The 24,688-nt window shown below is 42.3% G+C and overlaps 3 protein-coding genes across 3 annotated transcripts in view; 1 reads left to right on the plus strand and 2 right to left on the minus strand.

Annotated features, from left to right (window-relative positions):
• rgs3a (regulator of G protein signaling 3a) overlaps positions 1 to 6,202 on the minus strand; it is a 127,531-nt gene extending 121,329 nt beyond the window's left edge. The window contains exon 1 of the mRNA XM_035526932.2: positions 6,067 to 6,202. The gene's annotated coding sequence lies outside the window, so the exon portion shown is untranslated. The remainder of the gene's footprint in view (positions 1 to 6,066) is intronic.
• Positions 4,351 to 18,576, minus strand: LOC145659120 (regulator of G-protein signaling 3-like). Its single transcript, XM_081720216.1, has 7 exons — positions 18,343 to 18,576; positions 14,601 to 14,651; positions 13,535 to 13,593; positions 12,601 to 12,695; positions 12,401 to 12,469; positions 9,097 to 9,151; positions 4,351 to 6,590 (listed from the first exon to the last, which is right to left on the minus strand). Exons 1-7 carry the CDS (start codon positions 18,443 to 18,445, stop codon positions 6,459 to 6,461), a joined length of 564 nt encoding a protein of 187 aa, XP_081576342.1. The 5' UTR covers positions 18,446 to 18,576; the 3' UTR covers positions 4,351 to 6,458.
• A 1,977-nt stretch (positions 18,577 to 20,553) lies between these two features.
• On the plus strand, positions 20,554 to 24,099 carry rabepk (Rab9 effector protein with kelch motifs). Its single transcript, XM_027025577.3, has 7 exons — positions 20,554 to 21,132; positions 21,231 to 21,379; positions 21,691 to 21,846; positions 21,921 to 22,082; positions 22,333 to 22,482; positions 22,570 to 22,719; positions 23,201 to 24,099. Exons 1-7 carry the CDS (start codon positions 21,080 to 21,082, stop codon positions 23,419 to 23,421), a joined length of 1,041 nt encoding a protein of 346 aa, XP_026881378.2. The 5' UTR covers positions 20,554 to 21,079; the 3' UTR covers positions 23,422 to 24,099.
• The last annotated feature ends 589 nt before the right edge of the window (positions 24,100 to 24,688 follow it).

Consider the following 24,688-nt stretch of genomic DNA (forward strand, 5'->3'; position numbering starts at 1 on the left):
CAGGTACACGCTCATTGAGGGAGCTAAGCAACAGACACCAGTGAGGCAAATAGATCTGACACTTCTGAAATACTCTAAACAAACAAATCGTTCTGGTGAGGCGAATGACAATAGCACAGCACACGCCCACAGCCACGAGCGGAATGCAATCAGATTCGATTGCGGCTGGGTTCACAGGGGAGGAATGACACATACGCACGCACAGCGGAGGTTTGGGATTTTACGGCAGACGCGAGATGGACAGAAAGGGAGAGAGACAGACAGAGAGAGTCATGAAAAACTGACAGGGAACAACTGAAAAGACGCGTAGGCTGGAAACTTTATAGGAAGGGAAAAAAAACAAAAAAACAGACCTGACAACAACTTGCAAACACAACAACAAAGCTTCAGCACACTTTATCCAGGACTTTGTACAATAGGAGCGAATCTGCCAGACAAACATGCATACTGGCCATTACTGCACATCATATCGCACGAGTGTTCACCAGATTATCTCACCACAGCAGATTTGCGTGATCCATCTTACATGAAAACGTACAAAACGTACAAAGGCGGACCTTCATAATGAACAGAAATTATATGTAATAGTTCATATGAGTTTGTGGGGGGGGAAGTCACATTCATGCTAGCACACATTTCCATTCCACCATCTCTTCATCAGAGCCAATCAGAAAGCCACATTTCAATTGCATGAGTGACGTGATAATGTCTGACACTGACCTACTTTACAGATCGCCAACACTACAGGGTGTAGGAGACAGCCAGAGCATTATATATGTAACATTATATTTCAGAATATTACAGAATATCCCACGTTTGTCTTTGGGTCATGTTGTGGAAAAACAAAAACAAACATTTCCCATCTAAGGACATGAAAACATGCCAACATAACTAACTGCTTTTAGCCATTTCAAGTTAGACTGTAACTAAGGCAGGGACGTTTCTCCATGCATACATGGGCAGTACCCGAGACTGCATTTCACATCACAGAATCCAGATGTTAAAAGATTCTGATTCTGAGTGGCACACTGCATTCTGGGAGAGACCCCCTCAACCGGGCGAGTCGTTCGACGGTCTCCTCTGCCAGCATGCAAACTTCACAGCAGCCGCAGACAACAAGAGAAGTGTGATGCCGGCTTTTGGCTCCAGATCAAAGCCTCTCTCCACCCTCCCCTAAGGCCAAACTTACCTTTGCAACGAGCCAGCAGCACAGCATGCTGGAAAGGCTAGGTCTGTATACCGACTCATTGGCCATCCCTGCAACACTTCAGGCCGTGGTGGAGGTGGAGCTCACAGAGGCCACGGGGAGATGTCTACCCGTGCCACTCACAGAAACACTTATCCACACTTATCCACGCTTTTACATGCACAATCAACACACGCGTATTAGAACAGGGTTAGAATGTGGATATGAAAACACATAGTCAAGGTTAAATGGACGATTACAAACACACACACACACACACACACACACACACACATAGCATAAAGGCAGCGAGGCACATTAAGATTACTGGCCTTCTGAGCCTCCATGTGTGAAGCCACGATTAAATCTTTTCTGCAAACTGCCGTCGCACTTATCTACACTAGTCACCAAGAAGTATGCTAAGCAGGCTCTTAAACACACTGCACCGTGTCCTAAAATTATACAGACAGCTGACTAATTTGCACTCCAGGGGAACATGTGTGTGTCAGTCTGACACGCAATCCGTGGTTTAGTTACAGTAATACAAAAGCCCATGGAAACTCTCAAAAAGGTAGTAATCCAAGTGTGTGTGTCTGCTGTCTGGACTTTGTAAAAAATACTCTGAATTCTGCACATTACAAATGCTATTAAAGTGGGCAAGAGTTTCTGAAACTTCAGTAATTCCTTAATCGCTTCTGTGGCTCTACTTAGAATGTAAATTTTTGAACTCCAGCCTATAGCAAATCCTAGCAAAAAACAAAATAAAACAAAACCTCTCACCCTTATCAGACCACCTTCTTTCCATATCCTCACAGTCCTTAAATCTCTGTTGAATAAACACAAACGTGCGCGCGCACACACACACACACACACACACACACACACACACACATACACACACACACATGCACACACATCACATATTACAGGTCCCATTTCAGTCCATAATTGGGCTTAGATTAGATTAAAACTAAAACTAGTTCATAAGGAATCACAGATGATGACTCTCGCATGTTTGCCCATAAATCATGTGTGCCAGCCATCCCCATGTTTCTATAGATTTGCCAGATTCTCATAAACAGGAAGCGCACACTGGCACATTGGAAAATCCTCTTGGTTATATATTTGTTTTCCTTAAGCTCAATGCAAAGGTATGTTAAGTGTCAATACTGCGCTGTTGTCGTTAACTACAGCCCCAGCATTTAAATAAAGGCTTCAGAGTATATGACAGCATGGGAATGAGGTGGGAAAGTTTCCTTTATGTCTTAAACAGCACACCACACAAATTCAGAAAATATATGTAGATAGTGTCCAATTTCAGTTGAGATTTCGATCTGAGATTTCGATGTAAGCAGCGCAGAACAGTCAAAAACACACCACTGAAAATGGCACAATGTGTGAAATATTCCCTCGGTTGATGTACAACTCTCTGCCTCTCTAATTCTCTAGGGAGCACAGGAGAGTGCCCACACCACTCTAAAGAATGCACACACGTACACAAACACACACATGTGCGCGCGCACACACACACACACACACACACACACAAATACAAGCTGGCAGTGCTCCGAGTAGTGTGTGACAGAGCGCATGTCATGACAGCAGGATTAAGCAGTAGACCATGAAACACTGACCACAACCACAAGTAGGCTACATTTTTCTTCCAGTGTACATACGACAGTTTGAGGTTTTGAGCTACTGATGGCCTGGTTTAGTTCAAACACAACTTCTTTGTATCTGGAGTGAGCTTGTAGAGAACGTTCAGGGCGAGAACATTATCACCGACACCACCAAATGACTACATAACTCAGCCCTCAACCAGAACTGCTGTTACATCACAGCTGTGGGCAATGGTGTTGCTGTATTAGAGAAAACAACACGGCTGTGTAGTTACCGAAACAAAAATAGCATCTCAAGATGGAATAGAAAAATACAATCTTATAATAAAAGCATCATCAATAACATTCCAATCTAAGAGCAAACACATCATATAATGTAGTACACATGCTCATGTTGTGAACCGGTGTGTTTCAAAGAGTTAAAAGAGACCTAGTGATGGGCAGAGAGCTTATATAACCTTCCACATGATTGGGGGAATAAGGGATAATGCTGACAACATCAGTCAATTCACAGACAGAGAGAGAAAGAGACAAAGATTATATGTATATACACATACACACGTGTGTGTGTGTGTGTGTGTGTGTGTGTGTGTGTGTGTGTGTGTGTGTGTGTGTGTGTGTGTGTTTTTGTGCCTGTGTGTGCGCTTGTGCATGAATCTTTATCATTTGGTAACGTGTTAATTACTTTTCAGGCAAATAAAGCCATTTGAATTAGATAAAAAGCAAGAGTGAGAGAAAGAGTGAAGCAGAGAGAGAGAGAGAGAGAGAGAGAGAGAGAGAGAGAGAGAAAGGTGAATAAGGGGTGAGGGCTCCTGACAGATCCCGCGAGACTGAGAAAGATGCCCACCAGTTGGTGGGTGCAGAAGCATCCGCCCCCTCCAAAGAGAGCGCAGCCACGAGGCAGTGACCAGCCAACCTTTCTCCACCATGGTTCTCTGTTCACTGTAGGGGAATCAAGACGCTGGTTTGGCCTTGAAAAGTCCACTGGCCATCACAGTGGAAGGAGAAGGGAAAGACGGCCGGAGATTTGCCGTGCCTGAGAGACAGCCAAGTCGGTCACAGTTACTTTCTGGACTAAATGTTCCCACATCAGCTTTACTGACCGTGGACTGTGAGAGTTGTGAGTTCTGACGGACTGGATCTACTCAGCTGTGTCGTGCTGGGGAAGATCTGCCCCTGCTTCCAGAGATTCTCCCGTGCTTAACCTCATTGGTCAAAACAGGAACCACATTCCCTAACCAGCCAATGCAGCCTGTGAAACACTAACAGACATGGAAACACTCCTCATCTTCTCTTGACAACTCTCCACATCCTGCAAAAGTGCATAACCCACACAAACAGCAACACACAGCAGTTCAATAGTAAACATGCGAGCATTTGTGAACCATTCACAGGAAAAGCACTAACCTCATATCTCAAAGATGCAGATCACAACCTACAGATGTTTCTTACTACTGTACTGTACTAAACTCACAATGCCAGAAAAGCAACAGTACAGACACAGATGGTCCAAAAATATGAAACACAAGAATGAGAAAACACATCTTCACTGTAAGAACAGTAATTTTATTGGGCATCATACAATATTGTACTGTAATACAGGTGCATACTCAAACACAAAATATCAACCGACCAAAAATACTGTTGTGACACAAAATACAAGACAAAGGTTTGTCATTTGCTTTACTCTGATCCACGCTGACTCTGATTATTGGGCCACATGCGTTCATCAACACGTGTTCGTTTTGCCTGGCAATGCAGCATGGGAAATATCTCCAGACATACCTGATCCAGCCCTGGCAGTGTGATGCTGTGATTGCCCTACATGTCCCAGACTTAGCGTCTAAAAATGGCATGTGATCATAGGAACAGTAATCATATACTTTCCGTCTCCAGGCAGAAAGAATTCCTCAACAGGATTGAGAACTGGGGAATGAGGCAGAAATTCAGGGCAGGGCAGTGGTAGCTCAGTGGTTAAGGTACTTGACTTATAATAGGAAGGTTGGTGGGTCAAGTTGCCACTGTTCAGTCCCTAAGGAAGGCCCTTAACCCTCAATTGTTCAAGTTGTACTCAGTGATAATTATAAGTAACTTTGATAATTATAAGTAACTGTCAGCTAAATGCCATAAATGTAAATTCAACAGGCTGCCCTAAAGCAGTCCCTTGCTGCAGATGTGTGATGGAATGGAACATTGTGCTATATGACTGCATAATGTTGGCCATTGATCAGTAGAAGTCTGTCGATTGGTTTGGAGTTAGATTTGCAGGCAGTGGTCACAAGTCAGGCCCAATTTGAAGAATTGTTTTAAGATTGGTAATTAGCAGCTGTAACTACTGTGTGGTGATTTGCCCAGTCAGAAATGTTTATGTGATTTTTGTGTTACAAAATGATTTCCGTGTCTACTGTTTTGCAAAAAGTCCATTAGGAATGGAAACTGATGTGCAAGCAATGAGAAAGTGTTTACTGTTGTGAAAAGGTGTTTGCTGTGTTGCTCATATGTATTTGAAATTGACCAGAGCAGAATGAAAGAGAAAGACTATGGAGATTTCTGATAAAAACTTATGATTACCTGCCAGACTTCTGATAATAATTATATGTGTAAATCCTTATTATAATGAGCTGCAATATGGGTTTTTGGATGCCTTTTAAACAGAATTATCATTGGTTAGTTATGGTGCATCTTCTGTACATTATTACATTCATTCAAACAATGATTTGTATATATTTTCTGTTATGTACAAAACGTACTGTAAATGCTATACTTATCGATAGTACAGCTCTTGGTGTTTTCAAAGTAAATTAACTGCATACTAGACAAAGAGGGTTAAACATACAATAGTGACTGCTGGAGTGAGAGGCATAGTGCAATAGCCCCATGCTCCTGTCTATAACAATGCCCCAATAAACATATTACAGCATTGAAGTTTTCCCAAATGGCCTAGTGTGCTCATACACACACACACACACACACACACACACACACACACACACACACACACACAAGAGGTGCTTTTTTCTGTCTTTTTTTTTTCTTTTCTTTTTTTTGCAAGGATCAAATATTTAAACATGCACAGGAAATACGAGGAAAAAAAAACATTAAACAAATCTTATAAATCTTTTCACATGGTATAACATCAGTGATAGCTCTGTTGCATACATCATATTTATCAACACAAATGATACACAGACCCCTTCCACTGTCAACAGCTGACATGCTTCCTATGCTCAAATCACAGAGAGAACATGAGAGATCACTCACCTAATCTGTGCCTTTCTGAGAGTTCATACACACACAGTCATCCACCTCAGTCACATACCGCCACAGCTCAGGAGGATACACGCGCCTGCCCGCAAATGTGTGCATGCGCGCGCGTGCGTGCGTGCGTGTGTGCGTGTGTGTGTGTGTGTGTGTGTGTGTGTGTGTGAGTGTGTGTAATTGCCCTATAAACAGTGCTTCATCACGAGCGCGCAGCTTCCAACTCTTAGAAGCAGAATGCACGAGCTATTTGGGTATGTGCTCAAGTCTGACACAGGCCCAGCCCACTTAATCTGGCCACTCCCTCTGCATCTCTCTCTCTCTCTCTCTCTCTTTTCTTCCACTCTCTCTCCCTAAGGCTTTTTTAATCTTCCATCTGACCTATGGCTCACACGCTAGCATGCGAACGACCACACACGTCTCACACGTGCACACTTACCACAGGCATGCATGCTGCCTGGGGGATCCACCCGCAGGTGTTTAGTCCTGCCTAGTTCCACCCCCAGGAGGTAGTACCAGCCACTGATCTGCTGAGTGCAGAGGGAAAGTGAGAGAGAGAGAGAGAGAGAGAGAGAGAGAGAGAGAGAGAGAGAGAGAGAGAGAGAGAGACAGCACAGAGGTTAGCAAAGGAAAAGGATAACATCTTAAGAGAGTATAACATGCAGACTTTGTGTGTGTGTGTGTGTGTGTGTGTGTGTGTGTGTGTGTGTGTGTGTGTGGGTGTGTGTGTGTGTGTGTGTGCATGCGTGCAAGCGAAACGTACTCAAAATGCATGTATCATTGTAAAACATACAAATTTAACATTATCACTTAGTTTGTGTATTTTTCAGCACTGACATCAGGCAAAAAACTAATATTATATGAAGTTATTAACACATGCACATACATGTCCTGCCCCCCATACAATCTCTCTCTCACACACACACACACACACACACACACACACATATAAACAGGTTTAGCATCTGATGCCCTCTTTAACCATGGTGGTATGAAGACAGATGGTTTGTTTGTTATGTAAAACCATGCTGGCAGATAGACAGCAATGAGTCCAAGGGTTCACCAAGTGTAACATGGCTGGGCTGCCCACACAGGTTCACATATACCCTCACACACACAGAGGAAGAAAAAATGTGTCTAGTACATATACCCTCACACCCTAAAGACACTCACACACACAGAGAGGCAGGAATGCATACAAACACAGCTTCCCCAGAGGCAGACAAATGTGTGTAAGTGTATACACACACACACACACACACACACAGAGAGAGATGCAAATACACAAAAAATACAAAAAAACAATAGTAGAGTAAAGAATACACAACAACTCTGTTATTATTCTCTCACTCTCACTCTCTCTCTGCTGCTTTCCATCTCTCAATCCCTCTCTGAAAACTGCTGGTCTGGGCCCTTAGTAGTGAATAGACATGATCTCAGAAAGAAGCGCAAAAATCAGCAGTAAACGAATGTTAACAGAAAGAAACTGTTCCTGCAAGCAATGGGGCAGAATGGGTTAAAGCGCAATGTGGCAAATGTAAAACTAGCTTACCAAAGATGAAGGAAAGAGAGAGAGAGTGTGAGTGCATGTGTGTAATGGAGAAAGAGAGAGATGCTTAAGATAGTTTTTTATGCTTTGGCAAAAATAAATTGTGCATTGTATACAATATAGTCACCTCAACAACTATCCTGAATCAAACTGAACTGAAGCACACTGCACTGAGAGAAGAAAGGTCGGGACTGAGAGAGACAGATCAGGACAGGCAGTGGGCTACTGAAACAGATCAGGACAGGCAGTGGGCTACTGAAACAGATCAGGACAGCCAGTGGGCTACTGAAACAGATCAGGACAGGCAGTGGGCTACTGAAACAGATCAGGACAGGCAGTGGGCTACTGAAACAGATGATGCCAAGACAGGGAGTGGGCTACTGAAACAGATCAGGACAGGCAGTGGGCTACTGAAACAGATCAGGACAGGCAGTGGGCTACTGAAACAGATGATGCCAAGACAGGGAGTGGGCTACTGAAACAGATCAGGACAGGCAGTGGGCTACTGAAACAGATCAGGACAGGCAGTGGGCTACTGAAACAGATCAGGACAGCCAGTGGGCTACTGAAACAGATCAGGACAGCCAGTGGGCTACTGAAACAGATCAGGACAGGCAGTGGGCTACTGAAACAGATGATGCCAAGACAGGGAGTGGGCTACTGAAACAGATCAGGACAGGCAGTGGGCTACTGAAACAGATCAGGACAGGCAGTGGGCTACTGAAACAGATCAGGACAGGCAGTGGGCTACTGAAACAGATCAGGACAGCCTGTGGGCTACTGAAACAGATGATGCCAAGACAGGCAGTGGGATGCAGGAGGAGGGAGGAGAGATCAAAAAGAGAGCGACAAAAGAGGCAGAGGACAGGGGAGGAAACTCCCTGTGATGTCCGCACTAAGCCCCTCATTAGCAAATTAAAGCAATCAAATATTCATTCTGCCAGATGCCAGGCAAAATAAATACTACTCCACATGCTGGTAATCTCGACTCAGAAATATTAGCATAATGCAGAAAGAGGCAGTCCTACCAACAAGACTATGGGAGCATGCTTGTCTAGTAATGTGTTAATAATATTATTATCTGACTGTACCAACATTAGGCTTCTTGTTGAATAACTGAATGAGGTGCTGGAGTACAAGCGTCTTCAGGGTGAATTAAACTGGGTGCACGTTTAACCTAAAAAATTAATCGATATTTCCGAGTGTACCAGAAGCTCCCTCTTTAACCAGTTCATTTCCATGTGACATCAGTAACCCAGGTTCTTGTACTATTAAATTACTATTTCAAGTTTCAAATGAGACAGCCCTCCAAGATTCCAGCTAAGTAAATGCCACTAGAATAACTAGCACAAAAGGATCAACTGTTATTGTTCCTCTTTACGCATTACTGCAGGACTTGTCTACTTTATTATTTGCAAGAGATATAATCAGATTTACATTGGAGAAACCAAATGTGTGTGTCTGTGTGTGTGTAGCCACGTTACCTTCTCTAAGTTGATCAGTGAACACACTCCAAAACTCATGCAACCAACAAGCTGCCTATAAGACACAAACAGGACATTCAGATCATAAGCAGTATATCAGCATTTAGTAGGATAGGAGAAACCTTTTTAATTTAGGTCCCAGTATGCACATGAGAGGATTTGAAACATATCATCTAAAGAAATATTTACAGTCTGGAAGCTGGCAAAGGCAGAACGGATGCTGGCAAATATTACATGCTTCCTATTTTAATGAGATTGAAAACTTCCTTCAGCTTTGGAGAACTGTCCATGAACATTAACTTCATGCTGCTTCTCATTTTCACATAGCAAAACTCAATGTGAGTTGAAAAACGCATCAACAGTTAAAATTCATACCAAACACTAGAGATTATATTAGTGCTGTATTGTGTGTGTGTGTGTGTGTGTGTGTGTGTGTGTGTGTGTGTGTGTGTGTGTGTGTGTGTGTGTGTGTATGTGTGTGTGTGTGTGTGTGAGAGAGAGAGAGAGAGAGAGAGAGAGAGAGAGAGAGAGAGAGAGAGAGAGAGAGAGAGAGCGTTTATATCAGTGGTTATAAAATACAACACAAATGCCCAGAGCTTCTTAGAATCAATTGTACAGTCAATTTAGAGTCAAAAGCGATACAATTTTAAATGGAACAACATTCAAACATGTCCTGCACTATTTGCACCATTTTTCATTGTCTGCACTTTAACTTCATTATATGTACACCAGCGAGGGAGGGTGAAACCTCTCCGTGTGTGTGTGTACAACAGCGAGGGAGAGTGAAAGCTCTCTGTTAACCTGTGCTGAAAGAATGACCAAGCTGTACTGAATTTAAATTGAATTTTAATTGGACTTTTGTTGTTTGTGGTCTTCAGGTGTAGCTCTACCCTGTCCATTTTAATTGACTCACCCACTGTAAACTGGGGTGAAAGGTTTGTTAATTACCAGAGCTGGGACAGGTATGTTGGGAACAGGGGAACACTGAACTGTGCTGTGTAGAGTAACTCCAGGTGCAGGATTGGGATATTGTGTCATAACCGATACCCAGCTCATTGCAGTTTTACGGATTTAAGAAACCTTCTGTCGACATTCACTTTGCCTCTGTCACATCTGACGCTACACAGCCCGGAGCACATAAGACTGTGTCACTATCTATTTCTCAGCAGCCTCAACTGGTATCTACTCTGCTCCGGACTCTAGTAGGGGCCAAGGCGCAGAGCCAGAAATTCAGCAGAGACCTGCTGCTTTCATCTCAGGAAGCATGAATGCCAAGACTTACATTGCGCTAGGGACACGACTTAGGTTGCATGAGGGCCGTGACTTACACGACAGTGACAGTGAAATGCAGTTGCTGCTGCACTTCACACTCTGGACTTGGTTTTAGTGTCATTCTAAACCTTTGTTATTAAGTTCAGAACATTTTCAGAGACTCTTGCCTGTTTGCTCCACATACAGTTTAGCAGGTTTTAAATTGTTTATTAGTTAGTTATTTTCAATAGCGAGCTAATAGCGTGCTACGTCTTCATGAGGGTCAGTTACAGTAAATGCCTACTCTGGGGGCATTTACAACAGAGTGCAGGCATTCCATGTTTTCATACAGGGTTTATTAAGGATTCGATCACTGTAGTATCATCTGCTTATGTATCCCTGAACTGGTTTTCCCAGGAACCTTTAGAGCACCAAATGCCCTAGTCATCTCATAACAGCCCAAGCTTCCACTATGGAAAGCTTCTCACATCCGAGGTAACATCTGACAACAGACAATAACTAGCTCCAACAACACTAGCCAGACCATATGGCTGTATGAAGGCTTTTAAAATAAGAACATACAGACCACATAAACTAGGTATGCCAAATGTCTGCCTCTGGGTCCTTCAAAAGTGGTCAAAACAATCACAAAAGCATCCATAAAAACATGCTGTGGTGAGACTTTGTCCCCGTATTTAGGATGCACTAGTCTCCGCATGGTTCACTGATTGCACTCTTGAATGATAGATTATTGGCTTGTGTCCCTAAGTGGTTTTACTTTTCTGCATGATGGTATGTATGTGTCTGGGGCACAATGGACTAAGCCAAGTGCTATAATGAAAAGCATTAAGGGTTTTCAGCAGAGGGTGCCCACTAATAATGTCATTTGTCAGGGTGTAATCTGTAACCAGATATAAGACCAGTGTGGGTACATATGCTTGACTTTGGGCTGAACCGCTAAGGGCTGACTCTCAATTTTCTACACAATAACTCCATTTAGGCCCCAAAAAGCAAAGGAAAAGTGAGGACATTGAAAAGATCTGGTATCAGAGAGCTCTTCATGTGAAAAAACTGCAGACAAAAGTACTGCTATAGAAAACTCACAGATCTGTCACCCTGAGAGGTGCATTTATGGCACTAATGAGCATTAGATCGCACTTCATGATTTAACACCTCACTCATCAGCTCTCCAGACCTGTACCATAGTATAAAACATTTCTTTGCCAAAGCTATTAGCTAAAACCTATAAAACTTGTCCAATATTCTTTCAACGTTTTCAGTGTTACTTTCAATCTCACTTTCAACATTACTGATTTCCACACCTCCACATGCTATAATAACATCTACACTGAAGCACCAAAAATATGTTCAAAAAAGAAAGTCAGTTCTTCGCCAATAAATGCGCACATCGTCTAAAACATTACAGTCACTTAAATATGCAAGCAAGGAAATTGTGCGTGGTAACTTCTAAGCGGTTATGTAAGGCTTTCTGCATGCAAAGTAGAGCGCGCTCAGAAGCTAAAGCCAGGCCCAAGTCCAGGGAACCACAATCCCACACATGGGAGCGAATGCCTGAGGTCAGAGCAGCCCACCACCCTGCCGCGCTCGCTGGGCTCAGGTCTTCTCTCTCAATACCGAAAATTATTCATGAATTATTCATGAAAAGGGTCTGGAAGGCAAGGCGGAGGCTGCCGTAAATGAGCTAGCATTCACTTGGAAGCGAACAAACAAATATGCTCGTAACACTGTTGCCATAAACACAGCGATATTGCAGAAGCCATGCAAAACAAACATCCCTGGCGCCAGTGGTCTGCTTATGTGCATTACTGTATGTGCACATTAACTGCCTTCAACTTGCACTGACTGGCAGTTAGAATGCTTTGCACTTTGTACTTTATGTACTTTATGTATTGCATTTCTACTGATATTAGCAGCAGCCATAACTCACCTTGAGCTTTTCATTATGTTAGACAGGTGTAATAACAGTTGAATTGAATCAGATGAAATTTGACCAAACTGAATGTACGATGTGGCTGTGGTGTGACTATAGTACCTGTCGGAACCTCCACAATTCCACACGGTAAACAGAAGCCTCTTCTTTTTCTCCTCTTGACCAACAGCACTGGAACCAAGGAACAGATTCTTCTCAATCTTTCTCGCATTCAACTGTGTCAATTGTGATGGTAAAAGAGACACCACTGATGTCCGATAAGGAAGCAAACTATGAGCCCAACGTTTCCCCATTGGACTCACAAGAAAAACGTCTCCTGGAAGTCTGGGCAGAAGCAGTCGGATACCACCTTTGTTGTCTTGCGGGTGGCCCCATCGCTGTCTGGTGCCATTCCCACCTGAGAAACAGAACCCAAGTAAAACACTGCTGAAGTAAAGGCAGCAGAATTTAGGAAAAGACAATGAGGCTGAGACGTTTTTTTAAAAGACACAAGTAGAGGTAGCCGTATATCTTCCGTATTACTGGTCCAAGGTCCAACTTTCAACCCCCACATATTTAAGAACCTTATGGATCTTCAATTTAATGATCAGATCCCATGTATTCAGTGGAACTGAAAATGTTTGTCTGTCCAGAAAACAGATCTGGTTTGGGATGCTATACAGTTGGTTGCTTAAATGGGGCTGCTGAAGTCTTCTTGGGAAACTAGCTTTTCAAACAGCTGTACCACCTTGTTCTACAGCCACTATGTGGGAAAAGCATGTGGGAAAAATCTAGGGTTTTACAACACACCTAAGGCCCACCCCCACACCTACCAAACAAACATATAGCCTCTACTTCTGTAATACAGTCTTTATCGGGGGGCCAGCTTGGATTCACAACTAAGAATACATTTCAGTGACCTCAAAACTTTAAGGCAACCTACCTACATTCAGACTTTTATACAGAGAAGCGCATACACACACACACACACACACACACTATATTACAACTGTGAAACACTGATCTCACAAAGGGATTCCACAAGTCCATTAGCCCAAGTCCATGATGGTCTTAACTTTTAATAAACAACACAGCACTGTTTTTTAAGCACACTCACAGACCCACTCTCTCTCTGAAGCACACCACCTCATAATACATAATAAACCACACTAAACGACTTAGTAGTAGAACACATGAAACATATTAAAATAGGGCATTCACAGTAAGTGTAGTTTGGATGTGGTACATGTTTCCTACCTTAACATAACAGCTGGAGATTCCATGATCATTTCCCACGAGACACTTGGCCTCAAAAACTACAAGAAGAGTGGAAAAGGGCTAAGAGCAAAGTCTGAAACAAGAATTTGAGCGAAACAGAAGACGTAATGACAGATGGTACTGAACTGCAGATCTCAGATCAGATCTTCTAGCGGCCCCAGACACTTATACACGAATAAATAGAGGGCTGGGCAGGGTGCTGATCGATGGAGATTCTGAAACACATTCATGTTATATCTCCCAGAGTGATGGAATCGGCTTGGTGGAAGGTGTGGTGCGATGAGGGTATTAACACCCCAGGCTGACAGCACTCTCGGTGCCCAGGAGACATTGGATGTGTGTTCTCTCACCTGCCTGCTGGTCAAATCACCCACCACCTCCATTTCAGCGCTGCCATAAAGCTGTTTACAGCCCCAGTGTTGACAGTGGTCAAACCCAGAACTCAGGTGTAGACTGTACTAGCACCCACTGTACCAGAACTCAGATGCAGACTGTACCATGCCCCAATGGCTTTGTCAGGCTAGCTGGTTTATGTAATGGTTCATGTAGGGGGGCTGCTTTTAAATTATTTTTCTTTTATCAGCAATAGAGCTACAGACAACATCAGCAATGCAAGTTCTACAGCTGTTTTTCAATACAGATTAAAATGTACTTATTTAGACTAAATACATGTATTTATTTAGTATTTATTTATATTTTATGTGATTTTATTTTATATTTGAGAATTCATTGTAATGTTATTTTATGTACTTTGTTATTATCATAATCTTATGTAAAGCACAGTGAGATGTTGTATTTAAAATGAACAATACTAAATTAAAATGATTATTATTAATAGTAGCAGTAGTATATCAATATTTTGTTAAAAATAAAAAAGCAAACTTTATCGGTGGCAACTCCTGGTAGCAGTAGGTACGATATTGGTAACCAGTGTAGTAAAAACAAAGCCAAACCTATTCCATTTGTTGACATCAACAGCATTAGGCCAAGTCCATTACTAATCAGGAACAGGGTTCCAGTGGCTGCACTGCACTTGGACACTTACTGTCAACGGTGAGCATGTCATTCCTGAAAGCCACTGCCAACCTGAGCCGCCCTGTGGACGAAGAGACAGGCAGAGCTGAGACTGCTGCTAGGATTATGTGACAGTGGGACACTACGCCCTTGTTACAATATTTCATCACATAATGGTTATTCGTGCCAAAAAAAAAAAAAAAAACCATACCGCAAGAAGTCCTAATAAAACCTTATCAGTTAAGGCTGTGTTATATAACATCACATATAAATGTTGCATTGCCCAGGCATCCCTGCCGCTGTGTGTTAGCAGAGTGGAGAGAAAAGAACAGAGGGAGCTGTGAGGAGAAGCAGCGTTGTTCTTACAGCACGCCCTCAGACGAGCCTGCCACGAAGCACATCGGGTTCACGCTCTTTAAACCCATAGATGTGCCACTGAATGTTTTGATTTGTCCCCTTACCCGTTTCTGGCTCTCTCCTCCTCTCCTTCCCTCTCTCACTCACTCTCCTCCTTTCCGCCTCCCTCCCTCTCTCTCTCTCTCTCTCTCTCTCTCACATTTCTGTGCATCTGTCTCTCTTCCTCTCTCAAGTGTGACATCCAGTTTTAGACCTGGCCTGAAGCGTCAGCACAATTATTTTTGTTATGCTCACATTTGACACGTCTGCCGAACACAAAGCAGCGCTCCCGGAGACAAAGAGGGAGAGCGAGGGAGAGAGAAAAGAGAAAGAGGGAAGGAAAGAGGAGGGGAGGGATGGAGAGAAATGAGGAAAAAGAGAGGAAAAAGAAAGCCTGAGAGAGGGAGACAGAGATAAAAGAAAGTCAGAATTAGAGAGGAAGCGGGGGGGGTGTGGAGAGACAGAGAGAGAAACAGAGACAGGGGGCAGTGGGTGGAGTTAGTAGAGCATAGCTGATGAGAAAGAAGTGTGACTCAGGCTCGCTACCATAGACTCAGCCCCTCGCCAAAAATAAAACTTGCCGTGGACATACTCAGAAACAAACAGTCACTCATGCTCAAACTAAGCTCAGAAAAAACACACCCTTCTACACTAATTTTTAATGCTTCTACAAAAACTCATAAAAACAATATAGTTAGAGGTCCATGCACCCATATACACATACAAACTAGCATGAATGTAATGTCAAATATTTCAGCACTCATTCAAACCTATTCCAGACCAGGTCATTTTAATAACTACACTGTAATTATTACAGTGCAATTGAATTCACCCTTGTGGCAGATAAGTCAACGAAATCTGGCTGCAGGTCAGGAGTGATAAAGCTCGCCAGCATGCATTTGGATCTTCACAGAGCCCACTGTGGAACTGGAGCGCTTTGATGGCTCTTCTTTCAGGTCAAAGGGGGTCCCCCAACCATCTGGGGCTTTGAGTCAGTGCTCCTGCGATGAACCCAGCCCAGAAGCAGCCGGTAAGTGTGTCCCTTACGTCTATGCACACACACACACACACACACACTCACTCTGGGATTCTCATGTCTGACTGTGTGTCTGTGCCAACGAAGGTCCTGCTGTCTCATGTGATCAGAGACTGGCATTAATCCTGGTGCAGTTTAACAGTACCTTGCTCTCCATAGTTCACTCCTCATGTGAGAAGTGCTCCCAAGGTTTGCACCATATGAGAGCATACACGCTGCCTGTCAATAAGACTCTGCACTTATAGAAGCCAACGAACAATCCAGGTTCATCACCAACACATTCTGAATACATTCATCAGGCATCACCAATACATACAAATGGATCATATGTTTGACAAATTTGTGCATCTCTAAGGCTTTTTCTCTGGATAATATGTATTGCGATACAGAGAAATAACATTTTCCACAGTTTGAACACAATATCACATAACAGGATGAAGAAGCATCTCTGAGGCACAGAGACCCAGACTGCGGACTCTGGTCATTACAAATGGCAGCCCTGGCTGGCTCTTAAGCAAAGTGTGCTGATTAACCAGGAGCTACTGGGACACTCTTTCAACATGACCCTCAGACTCCAGCAACAGTTTGCTTGTTATCCACAAATTAGATCTATATCCTCTCCAAGAAGCCCTCAAACAGAATTCTTTTTCCTCCCAGAACCTCCTGACATTCATTAAGAACACTGACTCTCTCTTCTCCTCTCTCCCCGTCATCAAATCCGCTCTTTTCTTTTGCTCACCCTCCCTCTCTCTTGTGTTTTTCATTCATTCTGCTTCATTACTGCCCCTCCAGTCAATCAGTGCAAGCCGGAGAGTCTGCACACAGCCAAACTCCTCACACCAGAGATCTGCATTAGCGCCCGAAAAGCTGCTTCTCGCGCCATTAAGCTGTCACGCCATTCAGTTATGAAGCGGCTCTCTCAACTCATGCTTGGCTGTCTGAGGTCACAACAAAAAAAAAAGCTCTTAACACAGACAGGACGTTCCACTTTTGCTACCGTTTATGGAAAGTTCCCATACTTGAAACATTTTCTTTTATAGCGAAAGCAAAATCCACTGGGAGGTAAACCAAGTGCAGGCAATTAACGGACTGATAGCCAAGGGCCATGGTGTTGCACAGTCAGTGCTGAGCTGTGGTTAATGGCTTAAATGTGTTTTCCACATTCCTCACAGAGGACTTTTAAGTGCCCCTTCTCCCTGTTCATTGAGCACAGACCATTGTAAAGGGCAACAGGAGACATATCTTTTTTAACATTTCATCTTTTTCTTATGATTCATAAAACTTTGTGTGGTCTTCCATACAAACATCCACATAGGCCTACATTTTACATTTAGCTTTTTCTCTTCAGTGTGTGTTTTGGAAAGGATTTTGAGAATTGGAGGTTTAAAATCAGCATCTGAAATGTTAGGCGTACTTGAGATTCCAGTTTTCTGTTAAATTCCAAGTGTATTTCAGCTTCACATAAACTGCTGATTATACACTGCTTCTCCAGGGCAGTGGTTTCACATCAATCTTCACATCAGATGAAGACACTTTTCGTCTGTTTATTCAGCTTTACACAACCACAATAATTTCTGCACTTAAAACAGCATTCAGTTGATATCTTAAGTATCTTAACCACCTCATTACAAATTGCATTTGTGTAAACCATTTTTCTTTTTAGTTAATACAAATGTGATTCCCTCTGCTGTCTCGATCAGAGGAATAACATTCCCACATTCAAACCCTGAACCCAGCCTGCACTGACTCTTATCAAGAGAATAATACAGAAGCCCTTATTGACCCCTCTCTCCTATGTTAATCCGGGGACCGTAGGTAAACTCTCCATTATTAATGGGATTACCTTTTGAAGCTCATGATTGCCTTCACTGCCACCAGCATGAATGATTGAGTGATACTAAAGAGAGGGTTACTAATTACAGCCTTACCCACCCTTGGCTTATGCAATCTGCATGAGCTATGCATTTCCTAAAGTGTTACAGTATAATGCAATATTTTAAGAGCAAAGAAAACAAGTGTAGACGTATTTGTGCATCTACCTGTTTCTACCATTGCCCTGGTGCTATGAAAAAAGGGTTCTGGTTTTAAATCTATGCTTAATCTGATTCAAAACATTCACTAGTATTACAGCAATTACTTGGATTTAAAAAAAGACTGTTGTAGCTATAAAAGGGGAATCCCCAGCATTAATCAACATGAAGATGCAGAGATTATTTCAAAAAGACCAACAAAAAAGCCAACAAAAAGCTGTCTAAATTTCATTTTAGATAAGGTTCTTCGCGTCTGGGGGACATATAATACCAAGGTCAAAGACAAGAAATAAAATAACTAAGAGACTCACCAAAGGTTTGAAGATAAAAACTGGAGTCAGAATAGTGTAGATGGTGGCCAAGGGAAACTTTGTGAACAGTAGAACAGTCCATACCAAAGTGAAACTGAGTCATTAAAACTGAATCTAGAAACCTGAGCCTGCACCTCGCAACCTAAGAACCAGATGGACAGAGAGGTAGACAGCAGGGGGGAGCATGGTAAGCCAGGTGAATAAAGAATCTGAGATCTGAGTAAGACTACAGAGGTAAAGGACTATTGTTGCTATAGCTTGCCAACACACTGAGCTCTATGACTATCACAAACTGACAATCATTCATTTCATACAATATTATTGCTTATTTTTGACTTTGCATTAAATATTTGCTCCCTCCAATTGTGAATAAAATTGACAAATAAAAGAAAACAAAACTTGTCATCTAAGAATCTGCATATTTGGCTAGTTGTAATGCTGCAGTTCTGAAATGGTAGAAGAGGCTGACTGATATACAGGCATTACTATGCTGCTAACATACTCCAGAGACTCTTGGTAGAGGGTAAAATCTACCTGCCTTATTTCTTACCTACAGTGTTTAAATATTGGTCAGGTAAGAGGAACATAAAGGCAGATATGGTATAGCCATAACAGGAACAACATTTCAGATCAGTGTAGCTATCTTATCAAAATAAAAGTGCCAAAAAAGAAGTGTATGGAAGAAGAATATGGAAAATTTCATTTCCATATGATAAAAATATAAGATATGATAAAACATGATAAAAAATTTCCATATGATAAAATTAATTACTTCAGCATAACCCACAATTAATAGTGTATGAAATACAGGTTACATTACTGTGAGTGTAAGGATTTAGGGTCATGCATTAATATGATTTTGAAGCTACCACTGTTCAGTGTTCAGACACGTAAAGTTATTCTTATGCCTGTGACACAATGGGCCTGGATCAGCTGAGTTTAGTTACTGGCACTGCCCCAGATCTCCAGCACGCTGACATGATTTAATCACATTTAGATCAAAACCCACTGGTGTATTTTGAGGATATTCATTCATGGTATTGTTTCTTTCAAGTGCTTGGGCCCTGTCATGGAAGCTAAATGGACTGTAATATTATTTAGCGACTTAAGTCATGTTGGCGTTTGTGACTGTCCTTGACAGCGGGCCATCTATGTGCTCCAGACAGCAAGAGGCTATAGCAAAGACATTACACAGCGAACAAGTGAGAGAGACAACCAGCAAGAACATTTAATAAGAGGATAAAGTCATATACAGAATATATAACCTCTTTCATTTCTGTGATCTCACTCCTTTCAGTGGGCTTTCTGGAAGATTGAAAACCCCTTTATATTTTAAGCCATGATCTTCCTTAAAGTAAGAGAAACTATCTTTGAAATATTGTGAGAGAAATCCTTGTTCAGGCATAAATGCATATTTTGCATTCATGCCTGAACATGGTAAAAGAAGAAAGGTAAATGAAATCTACCTTTACTTTGGAAGGTAGAAAGGATGTTCTGGGCAGAAAGTCCATTTCAGTGCCCAAGACTTATGAGCTGTCCTGAATAAGGTAAGCGTGGCAAAGTAATTGGACAATCCGGATTTAAGTTTAAAACTTGAACATGGTCTTTGCCCCTCGATCGTGACCAATAAGCTTAGCAAGGCTGTCCTCTTGTGGTGAACAACATTTCCTCCAGTCATTTATATCTGTTGCTTGGCGTATTGTAGGCTACCACCAGTTCGGTGTAGAGTGAATAAGGAGGCAGAGAAGGGACGAAAGAAAAAGAAGCGCTCGTTGCGTATTTCTGAAGATGTCTGGTCGGTTTACAAAGACAACCTAAAGTAACATTGTATCAATGTCCTATGTATCTCCTTATGTTAGCTACATAAACGTCTAAACTGCTGCTGCTTTGTATATGGAGGCAGCTCTTTATATGTGGCACAATGGTTGGTATCGAGCCGTCATTTCCCCAGAGAATCGTGCATTATTGCATTATTGTCTATTATCCTGTGCTGTCTGAAATTGAGGACCAGAGAGATTTTGCTTTCAAATGTCCTAGCCTAAAAAAATGCACAAGAAGGTATAGCCAAAAAAAAAGCATATCCAAAATAGATTTTAATGATTTATCTTATTAGGCCTACAGAGAATTTTAATATGGATATGGCATCTTCACGCCAATCCGTTAGATGGCAACAGAGCTCTTGGCAATAGCAATTTCACAACAGACTGAATTTCCTCGAAACAGGTGCTATTTGTTGGCGGGGTTACCAAGCTGTTTCATTGCCCTGTTAGGGTTTTATGATAAATGGTTTAGCGGTTTGTTGACAAAGGTAGAGTGCTGTTGAATCTTGTGCGTCTAATGCAGTGTGCTAACTTAGCTATGTTAACGTCTGTCTTGTGCACCGTAAGGTCGTAGCGGTTATCTAGCTTGGTAGGGCCGTGAGCTTTTGGTCGCTACTGGTGACCGGAGTGGTCATTCGTTAAGACATCGCCCTGCAAGTATGGCTGGTTATTAGTTCCTCAGGATTACTGTTGGTTGGGCGAAGGAAATAGTTTATATAGGTAGTAATAGCCAACTGGCTATATAAATTTGCTAGCTGGGTAGTTCAGTCGATGTTAATGAGGACACTAGCTAGCTAGTTAGCTAGCTATTAATTGTAAGTATAGACTAGGTAGCTTATCGTAGGTGAAGTGTTAACCTTGTTTTAGCTAACCTAGCTAGCGTTTCCGTTAGCTTGTTGCTAGTCCTGCTCAGGGCGATGGAGCTCCTTCCGATTCTCGACCCAGAGGTCAAACCTCGAGAAAAACAATGGTAGGTAGATAGCGCTACATAGTGCCTAACAAAAGCTAGGTGACCTGACAGCCTGTCAATTCTGTACTCGTGTAAGGACTTTGCGTTTGTCCGTGCAGGTATGTCCTGGTCCCTCGAGGGAACGGTCCAGGCGTTACCGTTGGGCACACATGCACATACGTGCCGTCAGGTAGGAAGGGAAGAATTGTGATTGTAGGAGGTGCCAATCCCAATGGCAGCTTTGCAGACTCCTACTTCATAAATCTTGGTAATGTTTTTTGTTTCTCCCTGGTTAACGCCATTAATTGCTGTTTGGCATTAAAATGGATTTTTACACCTTTTTTGCTTGCACATTCCCAAGCCATTCCAAGAACCCAAGGATTGCAGTTTCTGCAATACGTACTAACATAAATTGCTACTTATTACCAACCCTGCACTATGTTAATAAAATATATGATTTCATATCTTATGTATATTAGTCTGCTCTATACACCATATCCATATTGGAGCATGGCACAGTGTAAAATAAATCTGACTTTGACACTTGGGAAAGTAATCAAAGTTATTTCATTCTTTCAGAGAGTCATGAGTGGGACATTGCAGATTGGCAGGGTCTGCTAGCAAGATATGAACTGTGTAGCTTTACATCCCAGAGCGACCCAGAGAGCCTGTGGGTGTTTGCTGGTGCAGACCAGAGCAGCAACCGAAACTCACTCCAGGTCATATGTACCACAGGTGATAACCATGTGTCTAGTTTATGTGTGCTAGTGATGTTGGATTTTTATATCGTGTAACATTATTTTGTGTAGACAGTGGTCCTTGGAGAACAGTGGCGGTGAAGGGGGAACCGCCCAGCCCCCGGACATACCACACTAACTCGGCATGTGTTGGGGACAGACTCTTCGTGTTCTCGGGTGGAGAAGCAGGGGCCACACCAGTCACTGACCCCCAGGTGCACGTCTTTGACACAGGTGTCTCAGTTACTAAACTTAGCTTTTTATAGTTAACCTTTTGTGCAGGTGTTTCGTTGTGTGTTAGTTACATGTCTGTGTAGCTGAACTGCATCCCAGTGTGCACTCCAAACTTAATTTTTCCCTTCGCTTAGGGAAAAAGGGTACTAATGTATCTGTTATTGCTTTGCAGTCTACACATTTTGAACATGCTGTGAGTATATGAGGACAAAGTTGATAACATGCACTATATCTGTTGCTCTGCTTGAAGTGACGTGTGCGTGGTCACAGCCAGAGACCCAGGGAAGACCCCCATCCCCAAGGCATGGACATGCAGTCGTAGCTGTGGGATCAGTCATCTATGTCCACGGAGGAATGGCAGGAGAGAAGTTTCACAATGACATGTTTACGCTGGACACTGGTATACCCTACATCTGCGACAAAATACAAAGCTGTAGAGTGCTTTGAGCCATGCTATTTTATTAACTAAACCTGATCCTTTCTTCAGAGGTTATGAAATGGGAGCGGGTGAAGGGTAAAGGAGACATCCCTGCAGGGACAGCGGCTCACTCAGCTGTGGCCCTGGGGAGGAACATTTACATCTTTGGGGGGATGATGGCAGCGGGGGCGACCAATTCCATGTACAAGTTCCAGTGTGGTATGTAAAAATATCATCTCATGTGAAAGCACTGACAGACGTAACAAATCTCTGGAAATGTAAACTACACCCAAAAACATATCTCTGTTAGGTATGCAGAACTAGGAGCTGTGTTTTATAGGTGTATAGTTATAGGCTGCAGTCCAGTAGGGCCCAGCTCCACTCCTGGACACCTACGGCATTACAGATTTTACTTCTGACCACGAATCCAACACACCAGGACTGGACCTGAACATGCCTTGTGTAGCTCATTTGCCATGCACTGTTAGTGTATGACAGGCTATTGCTGTGCACCTACAAAGTATTTCCTAGAAATGTTTTGTTTTTTTGTTTTTTTTAAAGTGGTCAGTGAGTGTATTCTCCTCCATAGCGTTATGTCACAGTAACTATAGAGAAGAAAAAGTAGTTTCTTCACTGAGATCAAGAAAATGTGCTCTGACATGTCTTTTAATGATCAGTCACATTCCCTTCATGTTCATAGACAAACATCGCTGGACTCTGATGAAATTTGAAGGTGACTCTCCGCCCAATCGTCTGGACCATTCAATGTGTGTGGTGCCATGGTCAGAAAGGGCTGGAGGCAGTGAAGAAGAAATAGCAGAGAGCAGTACAAAAGAGGCGAAGCATCTCTGCTTTGTGTTTGGAGGAATGGATACTCAGGGAGTCCTGTTCAATGACTGTCTGGTCACTGTGCTAACATGATCCATGTGCCTTCTTACTCTTATCTTTGTTTTATAAAGTCACTTATTAAAGAGTAATGATTTGTTTCAGTAAACAAGAATGCAGTTAGAAGACTTACTTTTGAAGTAGATTTCTTTGGCTAGTTAACATACAAATATATAGATCACTCACAGGGGGGGGGTGTGTATATGTAAAAGGACACTGCCCTCAAAGCAGTGTTCTCTATCATACAAGTTTACACAAACTAGTGGGATATTTAGCCCACAAGTTCTGCAAGAAGCAAATTTTCAGGTATTTTGAGGGAAGAAATCAGGAAGGAGTTGAAAATCTACTTTTCTGTGTTCCAGAACTTTCCATTTGAAGTACAAAATGTTTAGAACAAATTGAGCAAATGGTTGTGTTCATGTATGGAAGTATTGTCATCTTAGCATATGGAAATGTCATGAGACCATTTGTACCATGGGCTCCTGGTCCTATGAAATAGCTTGATATTCCTATAGCATGCATTGCAGTCATGATTTCCATCAACTGGCTGCCCAAACCAGCATGGAATCACCTCCATGCTTAGCAGTTCATACCCCACTGTGGATAGAGGAATTTTCTCCAATCATGTTTATTCCACATCCTCATGTAAAACAGGTTGACATGCTTGTTATATAAGGCAAATAAATGTAAATAGTGTACACACAACTTTAAAAATACAGGTACAACATATGTAATGTCTGGCAAGTGTTCCCCATGTTGCCTGAATAGCTGTCACTCTGAAGCTGCAGACCAGAGTGCAGGCAGGCCCTTTTTTCCCTTTGGTTTGAAAATTCATGTCAAGCATGTTGCAGATGACTTTAGCTAGAGTGATGAACTACTTTGCTAAGATCAGCACAAAAGTTAAAATCAAGACATGCATGCTAAAACCATAATGGAGAGAAGTTTGTGTATATATATAAAAAAAAAAAGTTAACTTTTTGGAATTAACAAATGCAGGACTAGTGTTACAGCCAACACTACTGACTCACCTTTTTAGGATTACTTCAGACCTTGCTCTGGAATGGCTCATTTATCTTAAGTCACTGTCCAGTTAATAGCAGCTTCGAGCCTTTTTAATTAGGAACTAAATCATAGCAGTCTTATTTCAGTGGTATAGGTACTGTGCCAATTCTTAAACTTTAATACCAAGCAGTTCACTGAATGCAAATTCTTTTAACTGTTGAAGTCAATGCTATCTGCCATTTTTAAATGAGCACTTTTATAGATTCATAAAAAGACCAACATAATTTGAAAAATAAAGAGG

Source organism: Electrophorus electricus, chromosome 8 (genome assembly GCF_041902795.1).
Source record: "Electrophorus electricus isolate QZ-2024a chromosome 8, ASM4190279v1, whole genome shotgun sequence".
NCBI lineage: Eukaryota > Metazoa > Chordata > Actinopteri > Gymnotiformes > Gymnotidae > Electrophorus > Electrophorus electricus.